General features: G+C 38.8%; 1 protein-coding gene across 1 annotated transcript in view; it reads right to left on the bottom strand.

Annotated features, from left to right (window-relative positions):
- Window positions 1-20,890, bottom strand: part of AK9 (adenylate kinase 9) — a 121,080-nt gene that overhangs the window by 4,486 nt on the left and 95,704 nt on the right. The window contains exons 28-34 of the mRNA XM_082856089.1: window positions 15,097-15,300; window positions 14,520-14,738; window positions 11,174-11,387; window positions 8,883-9,084; window positions 5,156-5,302; window positions 4,834-5,054; window positions 553-749 (exon numbers count right to left, since the gene is read on the bottom strand). Coding sequence (XP_082712215.1) covers window positions 553-749; window positions 4,834-5,054; window positions 5,156-5,302; window positions 8,883-9,084; window positions 11,174-11,387; window positions 14,520-14,738; window positions 15,097-15,300 — 1,404 coding nt within the window. The remainder of the gene's footprint in view (window positions 1-552; window positions 750-4,833; window positions 5,055-5,155; window positions 5,303-8,882; window positions 9,085-11,173; window positions 11,388-14,519; window positions 14,739-15,096; window positions 15,301-20,890) is intronic.

The raw sequence follows: 20,890 nt of genomic DNA, 5'->3' as shown, positions 1-20,890 counted from the left end.
CAGAGGAAAATAAAATGTTCAGAGGCACCTGATTAGTTTTCAACTACAACCTTTTTATATCACCAAATTATGGTCATTATAATATCAGAACAAGTCTGTATTCTGTTGCATTAAATAGCAATATATGGTACACAGGAAATTAAAGTGATAGAAAAAAGTTGAAAGCACAGGAGACATACGTCGGTCTTACTTCATTTCTACTGACTCTGACTTCCCTTCTGCACCCTTTGAATGGAATCCCCACCCAGATGCTCAGCATCCCCTTCACGGGCGGGCTCACCCTTGGGTCTCCCTACCTGTTAAGCTGACCCAGGTGGAGGGTCCATCACTGACCCTGAACTTCTGCTTTGTGCCAAAATATGTCTTGGGATGCAGTCTTAGGACTGGACTCTGAGGTGCCTCATTGAATCCAGGGTCACAGTTTCCAAAATTGGGTCTCCTGGTCCCCAATTCCTGGGTGTTCCCAGCTGTGCCCACCCCTTCCTGTTTGGTGAATTCTGAGACCGGTATTTTCTTTCCCTGGTAAATATTTGGAGTTAGGAACAAACTTACATTCAACTTCTCCTGAGAACTCATTTTATAATAGTGTCCTCTGAACTCTGCTGCAAATTCCAAGGAATCAGTTAAAGAGCAATCAACTAATTCATGTGATTCTGCCAGGCTGACAGGGCAGAACTGTCCAAATTCGCCCAGGCGAGAAATCAGTTCTTCAGGTGAGATACATAACTTGTCAATGCAGGCGGCTTTTCCTGTTATTAACAGATTAACTATTATCTTTTTTTCAGAGAAAACACAATCATTTTCAAAATGAAAATAATTTCAATTATGCTAGTACTATACAAAGGAGTACACATTGTAAAATTCCACAGAGTAAAAAGTAAAAATTTTCTCTTCACACCTCCATCCTCTCAATCCAACATCCCTTCTGAGAGGTAATCACTGTTGAGTTTGTATCTTTTTCAGATTTTTTTATACATTTGCATATACACATATATATATTTTTTGCATATAAGATGCTTGTGCCACTATACTGTAAACATTATTCTGCAACTTGCTTTTATCAGTTAGTCATGGCCTTTGACACCTTTCCATATCAGTTTATATGATTTACCTAATTCCTTTTAATTTATGCACAGTATTCCACTGTATAAATGTACATATAGTTTACTCAACCAATTATCTGTTGATAAATGTTTTGGTTGTTTTTAATTCTTAGCTATTATAAACTATCTATATGTTATAAACAATATATATGTATATACACACACATATATGTACATGTATATATACATAGCCACTTACACACACACATCAATTTGCTACATATTTAAATTTTTTCTATGGGATAGATTTCAGGAAGTGAAAACAGTTTGTTGACATGATGTTACTGACACAAACCTCCCCCTGTGCCCTGACGGCTCCCAAGACAGGGGAAGAAACATTTTCCCAAAAGTAACTAGGTTTACCCTAACAACTCTATTTAAAAAAAAAAAAGCCCCCAAATTCATTCAATGGACAAGTTTAAGAGTTTTCTCTCTAGTATTCCACTAGAATGGGGACTCCAAAACAATATGAGATGTTACAGAAAATAAAATTACTTTTTTATACATCTTAATTATAATGAGTAAATTTTGATCCCAATATATTTTGTTAATGGTCCTTTTCACCAGTGAAAAGTTTCACTTTTTTTTTTTATTATGCCAAGGAAGGTCTTACACTAACGTTAAAATTATGAAGAATAAATCATGGATTAATTTGTTATGTGACAGTGTAAACATAAAAGTAATCCTTAGGATTGGAGTAATGTGTCTATAAGCCAAAGAATGCAGAGGATCACTGGCAACACTGGAAGCTAAGAGAAAGAAATGAGACAGATACTCCCCTTGAGCCTTCAGAGTGAGGACAGCCCTGCCAATGCCTTGATTTGGGGCCTCTGGCCTCCAGAACTGTGAGAGAATACATTTCTGTTGTTTAAGTCACCCAGTGTGTGGTAATTTGCTACAGAAGCCTTGGGAAACTAAAACAGGTACATGAGACTATGGTTTCTGTCCTGTTGGCATTCTTTCTTGCCTTATCTTGTTCACTTGGTATAGCAAGCTGCCATGTTGGAAAGGTCCATATGGCAAGGAACTGAAGGTGGCCCCCGGCCAAACAGCTGGCAAGAAACTGAGGCCCTCAGTCCAACAGCCTTCAAGGAACGAAATCTTGTCAACAATATATGAATGGGTATGATAGTGGATTCTTTCCCATTAGGGCCCTCAGGTGAGATCTTAATCCTGGCCCACACCTTGACTGTAGCCTTGTGAGAGACCCTGAAGCAGAGGACCCAGTTAAGCTGTGCCTGGATTTCTGCCCCACAGAAACTGTGAGTGACTGTGTGTGTGTGTTGTTTTAAGCTGCTAAGTTTCGGAATAATTTGTTATGAAGCAATAGACAAACAAATCCACTATTCCATCCATTGTTTATGATACAAACGAAAAGGCTAAGAAGCCCCAACCATCCTTTCCTAAAAAGAATATTACACTATAATACTACATTGGTGTAATATTATTCTAAAGTATTATAACGCACAGTACTATGGTATAATAATAGTGTTGTTGAAGTATATAGTATTATATAGTGCTATAATATTATACTATATGGTACTATACAGTTTTACACTTGTATGTTGCTCTTTAGCTCAGATGTGCTGACCTCACCAATCCTGACAGGTTTAGTGACAGGGTAATTTAGACTCAAATCACTTTAATTCCGAAAAGACACTCAAGTATCTCTTTTTCTGATTCTTGGGATAGTCTTGATGACATGTGGCAATGTCTATATATCCTTTTCCGGAATGTGGCAGAATGAGGAGGAATCTCTTTAGTTTTCTAGCCCTGACCTTGCTCCATCTCATTAGTGAGAATAAACTGGCCCCCTGACAGGGGAGGGTTATTTGAATAACATACAAAGCGAGTGGAGAATATAAAAAAAAAAATCAAAGCTAAATTCAAACAATCAGGTATAGATTATCAGGTAGATGCTAAAGCAGGAAAGCAAGAGGGCAGCTTCAATTAGATTAAACTACTCAAGGCAGAGGCAAGTATATCTGGAATAATGTAGTGGATACTGTGGTGCCCCATCCGCACCCCTCTCTTCAGGGCTGATGCACCCACCCCCCAGCTGCTGGAAATATCTGTGCTAACGGATCACAGCTGCACTGGGAATGGCCCCTCTGTTACAGGTTACACCCCCTCCTGGAGTGACCTTTGGTCAATGACAAGCCAATGGGAGGATATAAAGCCTGGCCTCTCCCCTCAGTGTGGGAAATTTTGAAGGTCCATCCTAGCTCTAGTGCTTCCCTATAGCATCCAGGGAGGCTTCTGTTTCCACCACACTGCAGGTTAGTTTCTCCCTCTGCTCGGTTCTACTAGCCGAACTTCCCCACAGGTGTATCTCCTAATTAGAGTTGACATAAAATACAGGATGCCCATTTAAGTTTGCATTTCAGATAAACAACGAACAGTTTTTAGTATAAATATGTCCCATACATTTGGTAAATAATTAGACTAAAAAATTACTTGTCATTTATCTGAAATTTAAATTTAACTGGGCATCCTGTATTTTTATTTGCTTCATCTGGCAACTCGACTCCTGAGAGTACTTCCTGATAAAGCTTCTGCACACAACTTTTCATCATGAGTCTGTTTTCAGGCAACCCAATCTGAGGCAGGAAAGGTGAAGTAGGGTAACAGAAAGATGAATGAGGCACAAGTTTTGCTTTCAAAGCCTGCTGTGGAATGTTCTACTAGTGTGATGCTATCCAAAACTTATTGGGAGTAGGCTTCTAAAACTCAGTTCTCTCTTCCCTTGCACTCTTATCTTCATCCCTTGTAATCCTCAGGTGAAAACAAATTCCCAGTCTGCAGACAAACAGGAACCAGAGATGCTGGTGATGCCCAAATAATGAAGCAAATCAAGATTCAATGAAGCCATTATTATCAGACTCCTCACTGCATTTTTCCTCGTGTAAGATTCTCTGCGTCATGTTGCTCCCTCATACCTCCTTATACCTTCTCCGTATTTTCCAAAGTTAAACAAAGTCGTTAGCCAGATGTCTGTGAAACCCCTCCAGACAAATTCTTTGGCATCATCACTCTTTTTAGAGATATGAGATATAGATAACTTCCCTTCTATTTTGTGTATTTGGGGAGAAAAATCAAGAAACTTCTAGGAATATATAATCAAACATTTTCTTTCATGGATTCCAAATATAGATTAAAAACATTCTATGTTCAAATTAAATTTTTAATAGAATCAACATTTACATACTACTGTAATTTCATAGTAAATAGTAAAAATAACTAATTCTAGATTCCTAAACAAAATTTTGCCAAGTGTCACTCCACAGACCCCTGCCCTCGTATAACTACCATTCTTGAAACTAGCTTCTTACATGGCTTTCCAAACACCATAAACTCTTCTAGTGAGAAACCATGTCTTGTTTTTAGGTGATAGGTTCACATAGACATTGAATAAATGATAGCTGCCCCATACATCCTCTAGTTGGCTTGCGGGCTATGTTAATTGATAATCCTCCCTGTCATTGAACTTAGAACTAGTTAGCGCCTAGAGACTTAGCTGGAGAGCTAAGCTGATAGCTTGAGTAGAGGCAGTCATTTATTAGAACAAATATACATGCCCACATAATTGGAAAATACTATGTATTTAAAATACTGATTAAGGTCATGGGAACAAATGTTCACATTGAATGAATTATGGTAACATGAGTTAGGCATGCATAGACTTCAAATTCACATTTTATTGTGTTTTCAGAGTTACACGTTTTCTTACCTGCTTTTATTCTTCCCAGGTATATCTGTATGTGTTTATTCACCATTTTAACCTTCTTAATGACTTCATTCCATACCCACCATTTGCTGCGAAAGCCATCAATCACATACCAGTTCTGATGTTGTTCTTGATAATATTGCCTAATCTCATCAATATTTTTGCGGTACTTTGAGTTCTTGACAGCTATAATCTGTGAGCTGTTATGCAATGGATAAGGCAAACTAATAGAGAAACAGAAGGAATGGAAAAAGCTGTTAAAAACCTGCTTTTTCTGGTTGAGTAAAGTTTATTCCTTTATCATTGTTTTCATCACACACATTACCTTGGTTCCTTTTCTTTTTCCAGGAGCAATCTTTTGAAAATCTCTTTGGAAGGCACGTCCAACTCAAAGATGACCATCGGGATGACTGACCTGGCTTCCAAGAGACTCACTTGATATTTAGATACAGGGTATCCATCAATGACAACACTAATAAGGAGAAACGTGAAAATAAAAATTCCAGATGTCTTTTCTCTCAGACCTTCCTTTCTGTCTTCCGGAAACAGTCTATCTTTAAGATTAGCCCCGTACTGTTCCTATGTAACTTGATTAATCTTGTCACCTTGCCCTCTTTGTCTCTCTATTTTTTTTTTTTGGCTGCGTGGCTTGAGGATTGAACCCGGGCCCCAGCAGTGAAAGCCCGGAATCCTAACCACTAGGCCATCAGGGAACTCCCTTTATCTCTATATTTTTAACCTCAGTCACCCCAAGAGCCAGAAGGAGGGCTGCATACATACAGACACAGCTCTGATTCATACACTTAGCATCATAGAGCTAGGTTTTAGCGGACTTCGAGAGATAATACATATTATACCTTGAACATTGTATTACTTAATTGGTGCTACTATTCTAGCATGAAACAGTGGAAAGAGTATAGGCTTCAGAGGCACACAGACTTAGATTTGAAACCTGGTCTGACCTCTCTGAGCCTCAGTTTTCAGTAAAAATAGCAAAATAATGATATTTAACCCTTAGAGTTATCTTAAAGATTGTAGATCAAGTTTGTAAAGCAATTAGTAATAGACTAATGGACATTCCTTATAAAAGAACGGCCAGCAAGGGAAGAATTATCCAACCCTGATCTTAATGTTGTAGTTTTATAGCAAACAGATAGTGTAAAATTTTTGTACTGAAAGGTCAGTGGCAGTAAGACAAGGTGTCTTGTAAATCAAGATTTTAAGAAGTACATTAAAATGTTTTAAAATTAAAAGAAAAAAGGTCCTGGCACAGTTAATAGTATTTTAGTAAGAGATTAAGCAAATACGGAAAACACTGTGTTCTAAGCTTGCTTTTCTAGTAAAATTCTGTGAGGAGGCTGGGTGTGGAAGGGAAGATGGGGAGTTGGTGAGAGACCCCTATGGTATCTGGGAGAGAACCATTCCATCAGGACCCATCAGGTCTCTGAGCAGAAATGATGGAGAATTTGTTAGTCCAACCGTCTAAGGTAATGAGTGCCACTAGCAAACTGAGAAGAGGACTAAAGGCTGTCTGCAAATTCCAAAGTCAGGAAACCGACTCTGAGGTGCCTGAGCTGGGCTTGCTGGCTGACGTCACCAGGAAGGGCTGGTTAGTCCTCCCTCAGTGCTCTCCAGCTAAGTCTCTAGGCACTAACTAGTTCTAAGTTCCATGGCAGAGAGGATTATAAATTAACATAGCCCGCAAGCCAACTTGAGGATGTATTGAGCTGCCATTGTTGGTTGTTTTTTTAAAAAAATTATTTATTTTTGGCTGCATTGGGTCTTCGCTGCTGCACACGGGTTTTCTCTAGTTGCTGAGAGCAGGGGCTACTCTTCGTTGTGGTGCGTGGGCTTCTCACTGCGGTGGCTTCTCTTGTTGCGGAGCGTGGGCTCTAGGTGTGCGGGCTTCAGTAGTTGTGGCTCGCGGGCTCTAGAGCACAGGCTCAGTAGTTGTGGCTCATGGGCTCAGTTGCTGCGCAGCATGTGGGATCTTCCCAGACCAGGGCTTGAACCCGTGTCCCCTGCATTGGCAGGCGGATTCTTTTTTTTTTTTTAACGTCTTTATTGGAGTATAATTGCTTTACAATGGTGTGTTAGTTTCTGCTTTACAACAAAATGAATCAGTTATATATATATATACATATGTTCCCATATCTCTTCCCTCTTGCGTCTCCCTCCCTCCCACCCTCCCTATCCCTCCCCTCCTGGCGGTCACAAAGCACCGAGCTGATCTCCCTGCGCTATGCGGCTGCTTCCCACTAGCTATCTACCTTACGTTTGGTAGTGTATATATGTCCATGCCTCTCTCTCGCTTTGTCACAGCTTACCCTTCCCCCTCCCCACATCCTCAAGTCCATTCTCTAGTAGGTCTGTGTCTTTATTCCTGTTTTACCCCTAGGTTCTTCATGACATTTTTTTTTTCTTAAATTCCATATATATGTGTTAGCATACGGTATTTGTCTCTTTCTTTCTGACTTACTTCAGTCTGTATGACAGACTCTAGGTCCATCCACCTCATTACAAATAGCTCAATTTCGTTTCTTTTTATGGCTGAGTAATATTCCATTGTATATATGTGCCACATCTTCTTTATCCATTCAACTGATGATGGAAACTTAGGTTGTTTCCATCTCCTGGCTATTGTAAATAGAGCTGCAATGAACATTTTGGTACATGACTCTTTTTGAATTATGGTTTTCTCAGGGTATATGCCCAGTAGTGGGATTGCTGGATCATATGGTAGTTCTATTTGTAGTTTTTTAAGGAAACTCCATACTGTTCTCCACAGTGGCTGTATCAATTTACATTCCCACCAACAGTGCAAGAGGGTTCCCTTTTCTCCACACCCTCTCCAGCATTTATTGTTTCTAAGTTTTTTGATGATGGCCATTCTGACTGGTGTGAGATGATATCTCATTGTAGTTTTGATTTGCATTTCTCTAATGATTAGTGATGTTGAGCATTCTTTCATGTGTTTGTTGGCAGTCTGTATATCTTCTTTGGAGAAATGTCTATTTAGGTCTTCTGCCCACTTTTGGATTGGGTTGTTTGTTTTTTTGCCACTGCACCACCAGGGAAGCCCGCCATTGTTGGTTTTTAATGGAAAGTAGCTCAACTCCTTTGTCCTGTGAAGGATCACTTGAGAGGCCCTCAGGATTAGGGAAATTCAGCGTGGCTGGGCAGTTACTGTCCTGGTATTAAGGTGAAATAAAACCTTTGTGATTTAACCGACGTTGTCCTCACTAAGATCCCTCGTATTCAAAGCTGAATGCCAGGAAGGAGGTAACACAATTTGCTTAAGTCCCAGGGCCTTCTCTGGGGAAAAGACTTGACAGTCCAGAATCTGCTCCCTGATAACTGAAATTAGAACTGTCAAAGACTTGATTAAGGACCAGTGGTAGGGAAGGGCAAGGAGGCGCCTAATATAAAACAGCCTTGAGTAAATCAGCAAGATTTTAAGTCAATGACCTGGGCTCAAGAGCAGGGCCTTAGGTTTTATCGGCTTTTACTACTGGCTGGGGCCACTGGCTGTGCCAGGGAAGCCGTGGTGGAGCGGAGGAGTGTAAACGGAAGACCAGTTCAAGCACAGGGCTCTCCTGTCCAAATGCAGCATCAAGGGAGGGGCGCTGCTTCCTGTGCAGAGAGCTGGGCCAGAGAGAGACCATCTCCACGGGACCAGTACCACCTGGGGGGACAGGGGAGGGCCACACCTTCATCACTCCATGGGGCAGTGAGGAGTTCTGCTGGGCTGTGGAAGTCGCACAGGCCACCCTTATGGATTGTGTAAACCTGGAGGCTCCTGGACAGCTCAGGGGTTGCTGCAGGGAGGGAAGTGGCCTGTTGGCTCTTCTGGTGTTCAAGCCGAGTTTTAGCTTGACAGAAAATTAAAACATGTAACCATATAGGTGTCCAGAGTTTGAAAAGCACATCACACACACTTTACAAGAGCTTTAAACTCTGTTTACGATTAAGTGTTTTACATTCCAGTGAGTAATTTCTTCAGAGATGTAACTCCACCCCACTCCCTCTCCACCTCCACGGCCCCCACTTACCCTGCAGTGTTACTTATACTTTCCATCAGAGATAATTCTAAGGCCTGAACAGCCAGTTCATCAGGTGCTGTCATTCCTTTATGAAGATGCCAATTTAGCATAAGTGCCAGCTCTGTGTCTGGTTGGTGGTTTAATACATAACGCAGAGCATCTCCTATTGACAAACGCTTTAAGCCATAGTCACTTGAAATTTTTTTGGCAACTGAAAAACATTAAAACTTTAAACTTATTCCGTTTCACAAATTCATCAGTTAATCTCAGTTTCAGATTCTGGTTAATTGACATCAACAGCAAACTAATCTTCACATTCCTCAAAGAAATTTCAAAAATTAAAATTGCGACATTTTATTGAATTAATACTGTTCAAAGGTCGATCATTATTAGCACTTCAGGTATGTGGCTGATGGGTCTGGTTAGTGAGCCAACTCCGTGAGGTTTTCTATAACCAAACCATTGAAGTGGTTTTTTTCCTTCTGCACGAGGTAGCAGCATTTTTGAGAGCTTTATAAGGCATCCTATGTGTACTATTAATATTTGGTATTATGTCCAAAATAACAATTTTGTGCTCCTTGTGTCACCGGATTAAACCATTTCCCTATGTCCATTTACGGACTCCAGGCTGCAATCAGGCTAGCTTACCCTATACAGTTAGGCGGCAGTTAATCCTTAGGAAGTAATTTTTTAAAATTATAATGGCATATCTGACATTTTAATAGTAATTTATAGCTTATGAGGTAATATTTCTTCTGTGACTTTTTTTGATATTTTCCACTATTCCATCAAGTGCGTAGAGCGGGTATTGAAGTTCCAATTTTATAGATGAGAGAACTGCAGCCCACTGCAATGGAATAATTTGTCCAAGGGCACATAGATGTTGCCATTTGTTGAAAGAGGACTCAGGCTTGGCCTCTGCTTCTGCTAAGTGAGACCACAGATAATAGCTTCCAGTTACTGTTAATTGTGGGTGTGCTCTGACAGGGTCTACAGACCCTGCTTCATCACGGTCTGGAGACAGCAGTGTGTAGAGGACACTGAGACTCATCTGGTCCCACGGGGAATACAGGTTAACTGGCCACAATTAGGGCCACCTGGGAGCAACTCCCCTGTGAGAGCCGCAGAAGGCTTCATCTCAGCTTTGCCACAAACGCGAGAGTCACACCTATTTTTCTTAAGCTATGAAAACAATTAAGCATTTACAATTTGACATTTTGTTTAAAGATTAACCTCTATTTCAACAAAAATCGAGGAATCAGATTGTCTAATCTACATTTTACTTTTTGCTGTGGTTGTGGGATCTTGAATGTTAATGTACAGCTTTCTTTGGGAAATATCATTATCTTTGTGAACTTTTAGAACACAACTATTAAAGACTCTTAATCACGTTAAGACGTTTAAATGGGGAAAACACACTTTTCATCTGAAGAGCTAAAACACAAAACTCCCTATTATTATTTCTGGTGAAAATTAATCTTTGACCTCATCTCTCCCTTTCATTCTCTATGCCGTCAGTCATTAAGTCCTGTCATTTCCTTTTTAAATATCTCTGGTATCTGCCCTTTCCCATTTTATTATCATTGCGACCAACCACTGTTCATGTGGTTATCAAGTCACACGTCATCTTGAAATACCACACTCACCTATTGTTGGACTATTTGCCTTAAAAAAAAAGTCTCAAGATATAAAAAATTCAAACATTATAGTTTACCAAATGCCTTTTTCAGTAATGATTAAGATAATGGATTTTCACTCTTTAACTTATTAATACAGATTATATTTATAAAATTTTAAATATAATTTTTATGCTAATAAAATCTTAATATAACTGTTATTTGACTATATTTATAAGTAATATTCGTTTGTAATTTCTTTTTTTGTATTATCTTTGTTAGGTTTTGATATCAGGGTCATGCTAATTTAAAAATGAATTTATATTTTTTATACTTTTTTAATTGTATGGACTATATTCTTTACTTTAAAAAAAACTGAAAATAAATTGGTCAGTTTATTTTCTTTCCCCTTGCTCTGGAAAAGCTTATAAAAACACAGTAAGTATCTCTTGAATTTTTAATTCTTTGAAAGTTTGACATAATTTTCCTCCAAAACCATTTGATTCTGGGCTGTTTTGGAGTGGGGCTATATTTTTGAATGCCTTCTCCTCAATGGTTATTGGCCTATTTACGTGTTCTGTCTCTTTTTGAGTCAGTTTTGATAGTTATCTTCCTGGAAAAGTGGTCCTGGTCTTCAGGAGATTCTTTTATGCTTAAGGATAGTAAAGGCAAACACACCCTTACCTGTAGTTTTCCCAGATTTTGGAGGCCCCAGAAGTGCAATCCTAATGGGCATAGTAGGCTTAGGTTTGGGTTGGCGGATATATTTGATTGGGTTCTTCATAAATTTTTCTTTAGTTTCCTTACTAGATAAAAAATAAATATACTGACGATGGATTACAGGATGAAGTAGATTCTCTGAATTTTCAGCTGGCTTGATTGTCTCTCCTTCACTTAGCTGCAATATATGCAAAACTGAATTAATAAGTTAGCTTATTTTAAACAGCATTTCCCCCAAATACACTTAAAAAAACAAATTTGTAAAATCTTTCTTATAGAACAAGAAAACTAATTATAATCAAGTACTGATATTAAAAAACTGTAAAAAGAATGAATTATTTTATACTCATATGGAATAAATGTAGTTTTTCTTAAGTGTTCCAGTTTCTGACAACTATAGTTATTCTACTTCCTTTATAATGTGTTTAGCATATACTGAATGTTTCTGCCAAGTAGTGTAAAGGTGTTTGGATATATTCATGGGCCAATTTATCTTCACAGACAGGTCCATTCCTAAGGTGGCGTAATGTACAGAAATGCGTCCTCCCAAAATCATGGTTTGAAGCCCTAACCCTCAAAGTTACTGTATTTGGAGACAGGGCCTTTGAGGAGGTAACTAAGGTTAAATGAGGTTATAAGAATGGGGCTCTAATCTGAGGACTGGTGTCCTTATAAGAAGAGAAAAGAGACACCAGGAGTGCATGAGCACAGAGGAAAAGCACTGAGGACACAGTGAGAAGTGGCCATCTACAAGCCAGGAAGAGAGGCCTCACTAGAAAAACCATCCCTGCTGGTACCTTGATCTTGGACTTCCAGCCTCCAGAACAGTGAGAAAATACATTTCTGCTGTTTAAGCTACCCAGTCTGTGGTATTCCATATGGCAGCATGAGTAGACTAATACAGGTGGGGTCCTGGGTTATATATGGGAGTGTACTGGTAGGACAAATCCTACTAGCTTCTCTTCTACATTTTTATACAGACGAAATCCCACTCACACAAACATCAAGAGCAGACACAAAAGGGAAAAATACACCTAAAAGGCAGCCTAGGGTGTCGGTATGGAATGGAGAGGGAGGACTGGTCCCACATCTTTGCATTGGTGATGACGACGACTGGGTAATTAAATGGATATCTTTTTATATCATCAGATGGCCAAGCATCAGTCATCCCTGGACTTGACAGAGTAGGTGAGAAACAGTATGGTAATATTGCTCCTCCCCCAGAACTACACCAGGATAGTTGTCACAGGTCAATGGTGTTGTCAGCATCATCATTCTTGGGCTGAAGTAATATTCATGGCTGGGAGTAAATGTTAGGGATAAGAAGAAACTCAGGGATGGGGTGGGAATGTCTGCTCTATTTCTTATACTCGGTAATAAAAGAAAAGCTGAAAGTTTAATGATTCCATTTCAGATTCGAAAATTAAGTGTGAATTCTTACAATAGTTTCTGCTATTGCCCAAAATATCTAGCATGTATCTTTCTTCTCCATAGGTCAGAATACACAAGGTGTCATCAAATCAGAAACATCAAGTGGTCAGGCACCCAGAAAGATTCCCAACAGCCCTGAAAAAATGATTTATATGCTTAAACCCTTCCTATGACCATGCACTCATTTCTCCACAAGGCATCTTTATACAATCCTAATTATGTTTGGACATGGATCCTTAAATAGGGTTCTGACTTTGATTGCTTCTTCCCCTCTCTTGTCCATCTCAAAGAGAAGGTTAGGGTGTAACTATTTTTCAAAAGCTTTCTAGGTGATCCTAATACATGCTTAACTTTATCTGATTCTCTATGGAGGGAACGGTCATAATGTTTCTATATTTCAGCATGGTATTTGAAAAGGTCTCTCTTGACATCCTTACAGTGAAGGTAAAGAAGATATCACAATTAAGTAGAATTGAAACTGATTGTATCAACATCAGCCAGGAAGGAGGTTTCAAGTAATATGCACATGGCTCCATTTTGGATCCCTTCCTCCAAAATACTTTTTATCAGTGACCAATACACGTTAATAACAACAACTTATATTAATTGAGCATTCACAATAAAACAAGCACTGCTGCAAGCACTTTACAATAATTAACTGATTTAGTAATTGTAACAATATCATGAGGTAGGGACTATTCTTATTCCCATTGTGCAAATGGGAATGGCTCAGAGAGGTGAAGTAATTTGCCCAAGGTCACTCAGCTAGTAAGTGGTGGTTTTGAACTCAGGCAGTCTGGCTCGAAAGGCCACGGTCTTCTCCACTGTGCTACTTCACTGATGGAAATAAGAAGGTACACTGGTTGAGAGGGCAGGTCACCTTTACGTGACATTCTTTTATTGTCTTTATAGCACTTAATACAACCTGACAAGAACTTATTTGTTTACTTATTTATTGCCTATCCTCCCTCTCCAACCCAACTAGAATATAAGGCCCATGACAAAGGAACCTTGTCTGTTTTATTCACTGCTCTATTCTCAGGGACTGACACAGTGGCTGGCATGTCCTTGATTAAGATTTGTTGAAAACCATCCCACATTTGAAGTTACTGAATTCCAATTACATTAAATGTTTGTCCACACTGCCTAAAAATACAGTGCTTAGAAATGTTTGTGGGGCTTCCCTGGTGGTGCAGTGGTTGAGAGTCCGCCTGCCGATGCAGGGGACGCGGGTTCGTGCCCCGGTCCGGGAAGATCCCACATGCTGCGGAGCGGCTGGGCCCGTGAGCCATGGCCGCTGAGCCTGCGCGTCCGGAGCCTGTGCTCCGCAACGGGAGAGGCCACAACGGTGAGAGGCCCGCGTACCGCAAAAAAAAAAAAAAAAAAAAAAAAAAAGAAATAAGTTTGTGACGAACATTAAAGGCACATTTTGTATGGGATCTCACACTTTCCAGAGAATTTTATATTTTTGCATTTGATCACAGTGGCCTGATGGCAGTATTCTCCCATCTTAAAGGTGAGGAAGCAGAATCAAAGAGTTTAAAGGACTTGCCTAAAATTAGATAGCAAATTGTGTCAGAGCTCAGCTCGCTAGATGTCTAGTTTGAAAATATTTCTACTACCATCTTCTGCTACAGAGTTAAAACCAAGTTGGAACTGGATGATCTTTACAGAAATAGACGAAAGAAGTTTAAACCCTTCAACTACTTTCCTACTTCAGAAAGGCGAAACAACCACACATATTTTTATAGCTAGCTAAGAATACTATAAAATGCTTACAATTTTTTGAACTTATCCACTGTCTTCTTAGACATGCTTAAAAAAAAAAAAAAGAAACAAGAGAAAGAACATGGTTTTCAGATGCATTTGCTGACATCACCTTTACAGGGTCCCAGTAGCCAAATGAGCTTATATACTTGTAGGTAAAGCTGAGCATTTTCTGGGCAAGGCGGGATGATATTGGATAACATTTCTCGAAAATGCTTGCACGATTCTCCACCAGCGGTTTCAGTTTCATATTCAATATGTATTGTACAATGTGGGTTTTCCGAGCTCCATTAATGAGAATTACTGGTATCAAAAACTTCTCAAATTCTTCCTAATGAAAAACAATCATAAAACCAAACATTTTTAGTGGGAAGGAGGCTGGCAGTATTTAGTTACAGCACAAGGACATTGCTAGTAACTGATTACTTCAGTCTAGAGAACAAATATTTTTCAGCTTCCAAGTAACTGCAGGTTGGCAGCTAAAACTTTGACCCTATGTGGCTTCCACGTTGCCCTTGATTTATTAACTAGTTTTTATAATTGTAAATGGTGCTGACGAAAGGGACCTAACCCCTAAAAATATACATTTCTTTTGAAATGTTAAAAAGAAACCAAGGCATAAACCAACTCGCTTTTGTTTCATTCTCAAACGTTATTTTTTGAATTATGAAAAACGAAAAAGTAATAACCTGTATTATTTGTAAATTATTCGTATCTGCTTCAAATTTTTCTCTCAGTTCACCTCTCAGGCGTTCGACCGCATCAATTTCCTGCTCTTCATCTTCCTCACTCATCACTTCCTCATCTTTTGGAAATTCATCAAGGATGTTGTCAATATCATCTTCCTCATCTTCAGGTTCTTCCTCGCTCATGTCTTCATCTTGTCTAACAGTCTAAGGAGGAAAATATTCCCTTTTACTATACATATAAAATATGGAACAAATGACACTGCTAACTAATCATCTGGGATATTTTGGAATAAGCGGGTATTGGTTATTATGGCATGCAACGTTCATCAACTGATATAGTAAAGTTTCAAATATCTGGCACCCAAGAAATTTAATGCCTTCAAGACTCTAACACCACGGTGATCCCATAAATAAATACCTAGACAAGATATTAACTGCTAATATTTAATGCTATAGTTGTCAGAATATTACATGTTTCTCATGGTCTTCAGTAACAATATTTAATGCAACTCAAAGAGTATATAAAACACTCCCTAGCTGTGTTAGCTTGGACAAAACCAGTTTCCTCGTCTGTAAAATAGGAATAAGGAAAGTACCTCCCTCACGTGGTTGTTGGTAGTGCTAAAATAAGTTAATACATGCAAAGCCCTCAGAAAACTGTCTGGTACATGGTAAGCATGCAAATGATAGCTGTTATTCCTATTCCTATTATTATAACACTATATTATGTTATAGTTATTATTGTCATTTTGTATAAAGCACTGTTCTAATAGAATAGTACACGCCCCTGAGGAGGTTGCAGCTTATCTGAGGAAACCAGGATTAACACATAAATGATTACTGAAGACCACAACAGGATACTGATACTAAGTGGTGTTGTAAAGGCTCGAAGTGCTACAGTCCAGTTTGCGTAACACTGAACCCTGTCCTACTGATCCTCCTGCACTGCCTCTATGCACGTCGCCCAGAATTATCCCTTGTCCCGGATGGAGCACTGCCTTCCCGTCGGAAACCTGGGAGTTATCTTGACTCCTCACTCTCCATTATTGCACATCCAGTTTCTAAGAATAGGAATCCTAAATAATACTTAAGACTCTCTCCTCCTTTCTAGTCCTGCTCTACTGTTTGCCCTCTCATTACCTCTTGCCTGCACACTTTTGATTAGCTCGCTATTTCCTGATCTTTCTAACTGATTAGACCCTGGTGCCTTTAAAGGCACCTGGAGCTGGGATTTGGACTTGCAGGTGCCAGGAGGAAGAAGAGAGGACAAAGGGCCCGTCCCTGTTCTGTGCCCAGGCTCCTCTTTCCCCGGAAGGAGTTTGGCGTTGGAACTATGTTTCTCAGTTCTTATTCTTTTTTATTTGAATTTTGAAGCCATTTGGTTCTCTTACTACTTTTTCCTTTTTCTTATATTTTGACAATTTTTTAGTTTGAGATTTGATTTGCTAACGATCACTGGAGGCATGGTGGGATGAGTCCACACTACGAGCTGCAGACGTCTTAGTTTCAGATGAACTTTTGCTCACCTCTCCAGCTCTATTTAATAGCTCTTCCAACTTGTTTGTTAATTAAAAAAATTAAACTATATAAGTTTAACAAGAAACTTTCAATTAATTTAAATGCTATATTGTAGTTTCCATGAACTTTTTTTTTGCTCTCTGGTTTTTCATACCATCTTGTTTTTGTTTTATGGATACAAGTTCTTGAATTATTTAAGGCAAATTGGAATTTTTTAAATGTTTAATATATTTCCTGTATTGTCTATTTGTTTTAGAGTCAATTATTCTGTTTGTTCATCTTGGTTCTTCCTTGTATTGATAATTTCAAATATATGGCAATCCTTGGTTGTCTATTCATTTTTATGAATGAAGGACTAAACTGATTAATTCAGAGCAACTGTAAGCTCTGGGTATGTGAGCAGGACAGTTTGTATCATGCTTCCATTTAAGATGTGAGGATGAGAAGAGGCAGGCAGGCTGGATCTTGTCCCAGATGATGAAGAGTACCAACCAACATTCTGTGGCACCTAGAATTTTCTAGACAGATTATTTAATTACTTTAGAAATTATTTACTTTTTTCTTCATGGGGACAAATGTCACTGTTACATGAGGAGCTGGTGGGATCAACCTTAAAAAATTTTTCTGCAATTTACCCTCTTGGACTTTCTAGATAATCAAATATATGCAAATATTAAATTTTGTTCTTACTTTTCAGTATGTATGCTGTTTCTTTTTCTGATCACGTTGCTGTGGCTAGTTCCTTTAAATTTTTTAAAAGGTTAATAGCCTAAAAATCTTCATAGAAGACCATCTGAGAGACCCACAGGTTAATTCTTTTTAGAGAAAAAGGTTTTAGTTTTCTGTAAGTGGCATTTTGGTCCTCTGGAACAGTGCTGCTTTTTTTTCTTATATCTAGTATCTCTCAGTCCTTATGTTAGGAGATACATGTTCTAAAATTCATCGTCTCAGAGATCTGCCTCCAGTATGAAGGAATAAGTTCATTTAGCCTCTAGCAGATAATAACCATTAAGCCGTGGACAACACACACACAAATACACACACATTTTTTTTCCCTCTCTCTTGCTCCAGAGGGCTTCTGGAGAGTGAACAAAGGCAGATTTTGTAGAGTAGTCAAAATTTGGAGGGAGCGATAGGCTTAGGGTCAGTTCTCTTATTTTGTGCATTTGCGTGGAAGGCAGCCTCCATTAGAGTGGTGGTGGCAGAGGGGGACTAAAACTCTGATAGAAAGCTCTGTCTTTTGTCACCTACAAATTGGCACTTGCCCTCTACCTCTATAAGAAATAAATTATGAGCTGCTGCAGCTGCTGACCTTCAACAGCCCTGGAAAGGAGTTCAGGATGGATCAGTAATGAGGCACTCTGTGCTCTAGAAAAAACTGGCAGAACAGGTATTCAGATAGTTAGATATTTTCAGGAGATGATTTTATGAGCCCAATTCTTGCATCTCCTCATATCTAGAAAAGTGATAAAATCCTTCATGGCTACTCCTGGCATTCTCCTGCATGTGGCTACACTACACTTGGTAAAAGGGACCCAGGCACCAGAGAAAGAGCTAGTGTACAGGACGAGGGCAAAGATTCTGGAGCTAGGGGTAAGAGTAGAAGCAAGGCCTCCAAGGAATTGGAAGATATGCATTGTAAATCTGTATGAAGCCACTGGTTTATACAATATTCTTCAGTCACATTTGCAGACTAAAATTCCACATGATGGCGACATTTTCCTATAAAATTAATGGAAGTAGTCACCTTGAGATTTTGAAGTGATTTCTAATGTTAAAAGTGTTTTATTTGTTGCTAAAAAGTCAGACAGCAAAGGCAATAATGTTAAGGCTGAGAAGACAAACCTGGGAAGGGCTTTATCTGCATACGGTTCCCTAACTGCTTGGGAAAAAGGTGAGTCAAGAAACTGCATATTTCTGTACAGAGAGGCAGATGATGAGAAGACCCCTGGTTCTGTGCATGAAAGCAAGCTCCAAGGTCCATGTGGAGTCAGGATGGATTCAACTCAGGTTGTCACATTAACTGATTATAACAACTGTACTAAGTGATCCTTGAGATGCTGCACTGTGTTTAGTCTTTCCTTGTCTGAGACAGTAGCAGCACATATAAAATTCCCATCAAAAAAGTTAAAAAAAATACACAGTTTTAATCTCAGAAAATCTCAGGAACTCTCATAAAAAAATCTCAGGAATTGTCTTCCAAAAGTCAGTTTGTATAAATTAATTGTGGGAGATACACAGCCAATTTTTATAAAAGATTAAGTCTCAGAAGAGCTAACTTACAAAATCTTATTTTGTTTATAAGACAGAATATTTTATCTGAGATGCTTGGCTGTAGCATTTGGGTCAGCTAGGTCAACTGGGGACTAGCTCGTCTCTAAACAAAACGAAATCCATGATCTTCAAGGTTTATCTTTTCAAAAAATCAGCCGATGGAAAAGAGGAGCTGTATTGAACATCCTGCACAGTATGTGACTCTGAGCGTCTACAGGCTCTGCCCCATTCCATTCTTTACCTCGAGGTAAGCTATATTTTAGCCCCAGCACAACTTCACAGGCTCTCTGTCTAGACCTTATACCCAAGCTCCCAGCCTATCTCCCTGTAGCAAGAGCTGAAGTGTGAAAAGCACAAATGAAAATCCACAAGAAGCATAGTTTAATATAGTATTATTATATTTTGTATTAGATTATTTAAACATCTTGGTTTTCTTTCTTTAAAAAATTTTTGTTTTTCTGATTATAAGAGTAATAAAAGTTCATTGTAAACAGTTATAGAATACCAAAAAGTGTAAAGAAAATAAAAATGATATATAATCTCAGAACTTGTACATAAACTCTATATCTCCATCAAGACTTCTATGCATCTTTTTGATGCTCAACGTCACTAATTATTAGAGAAATGCAAATCAAAACTACAATGAGGTATCACTTCACACGGGTCAGAATGGCCATTTTCAAAAAGTCTTTGAACAATAAATACTGGAGAGGGTGTGGAGAAAAGGGAACCCTCCTACACTGTTGGTGGGAGTGTAAATTGATTCAGCCACCATGGAGGAGAGTATGGCATTTCCTTAAAAACACTAAAAATAGAGCTACCTTATGATCCAGCAATCCCACTCCAGGGTATATTTCTGGAGAAAACCATAATTTGAAAAGATACATGCACCCCAATGTTCACTGCAGCACTATTTACAATAGCCAGGTCATGGAAGCAACCTAAATGCCCATCAACAGATGAATGGATAAAGAAGATGTGATACATATATATTAAATAGAATATTAGCCATAAAAAGGAATGAAATTGAGTTATTTGTAGTGAGGTGGATGGACCTAGAGCCTCTCATACAGAGTGAAGTAAGTCAGAAAGAGAAAAACAAATACCGTATGGTAACACATATATATGGAATCTAAAAAAAAAAAAAAAGGTTCTGACGAACCTAGGGGCAGGACAGGAATGAAGACGCAGACATAGAGAATGGACCTGAGGACAAGGGGAGGGGGAATGGTAAGCTGAGATGAAGTGAGAGAGTGGCATTGACATATATACACTACCAAATGTAAAATAGATAGCTAGTGGGAAACAGCCGCATAGCACCGGGAGATCAGCTTGGTGCTTTTTGACCACCTAGAGGAGTGGGATAGGGAGGGTGTGAGGGAGATGCAAGAGGGAGGGGATATAGGGATATATGTATACGTATAGCTGATTCACTTTGTTATACAGCAGCAACTAACACAACAATGTAAAGCAATTGTACTCCAATAAAGACGTTTTAAAAAAAAAAAGAAAAAAAAGAGAGTAGCAGAAAAACAACAAAAAATAAAACAAAAAAGGAACGAAATTGGGTCATTTGTAGAGACGTGGATGGACCTAGAGATTATCATACTAAGTGAAGTAAATCAGGCAGAGAAAGACAAATATCATAAGATATCACTTATATGTGGAATCTAAAAAAAAATACAAATGAGCTTCTTTACAAAACAGACACAGACTCACAGATTTAGAAAACAAACTTATGGTTACCAAAGGAGAAAATTGCAGGGGAAGGATAAATTAGGAGGTTGGGATTAACAGACATACACTGCTATATATAAAATAGATAATCAACAAGGACCTTCTGTATAGCACAGGGAACTCTACTCAATACTCTGTAATAACCTATATGGGAAAAGAATCTGAAAAAGAATAGATATATGTATAACAATCACTTTGCTATACACCTGAAACTAATATAACATTGTAAATCAACTATACTCCAACGTAAAATAAAAATTAAAAA

This window comes from Leucopleurus acutus (assembly GCF_964270905.1).
Source record: "Leucopleurus acutus genome assembly, chromosome: 15".
In the NCBI taxonomy this organism is placed as follows: domain Eukaryota; kingdom Metazoa; phylum Chordata; class Mammalia; order Artiodactyla; family Delphinidae; genus Leucopleurus; species Leucopleurus acutus.
Note: the sequence above shows the minus strand (reverse complement) of the source record. Positions and strands in the feature narration are given on the sequence as shown.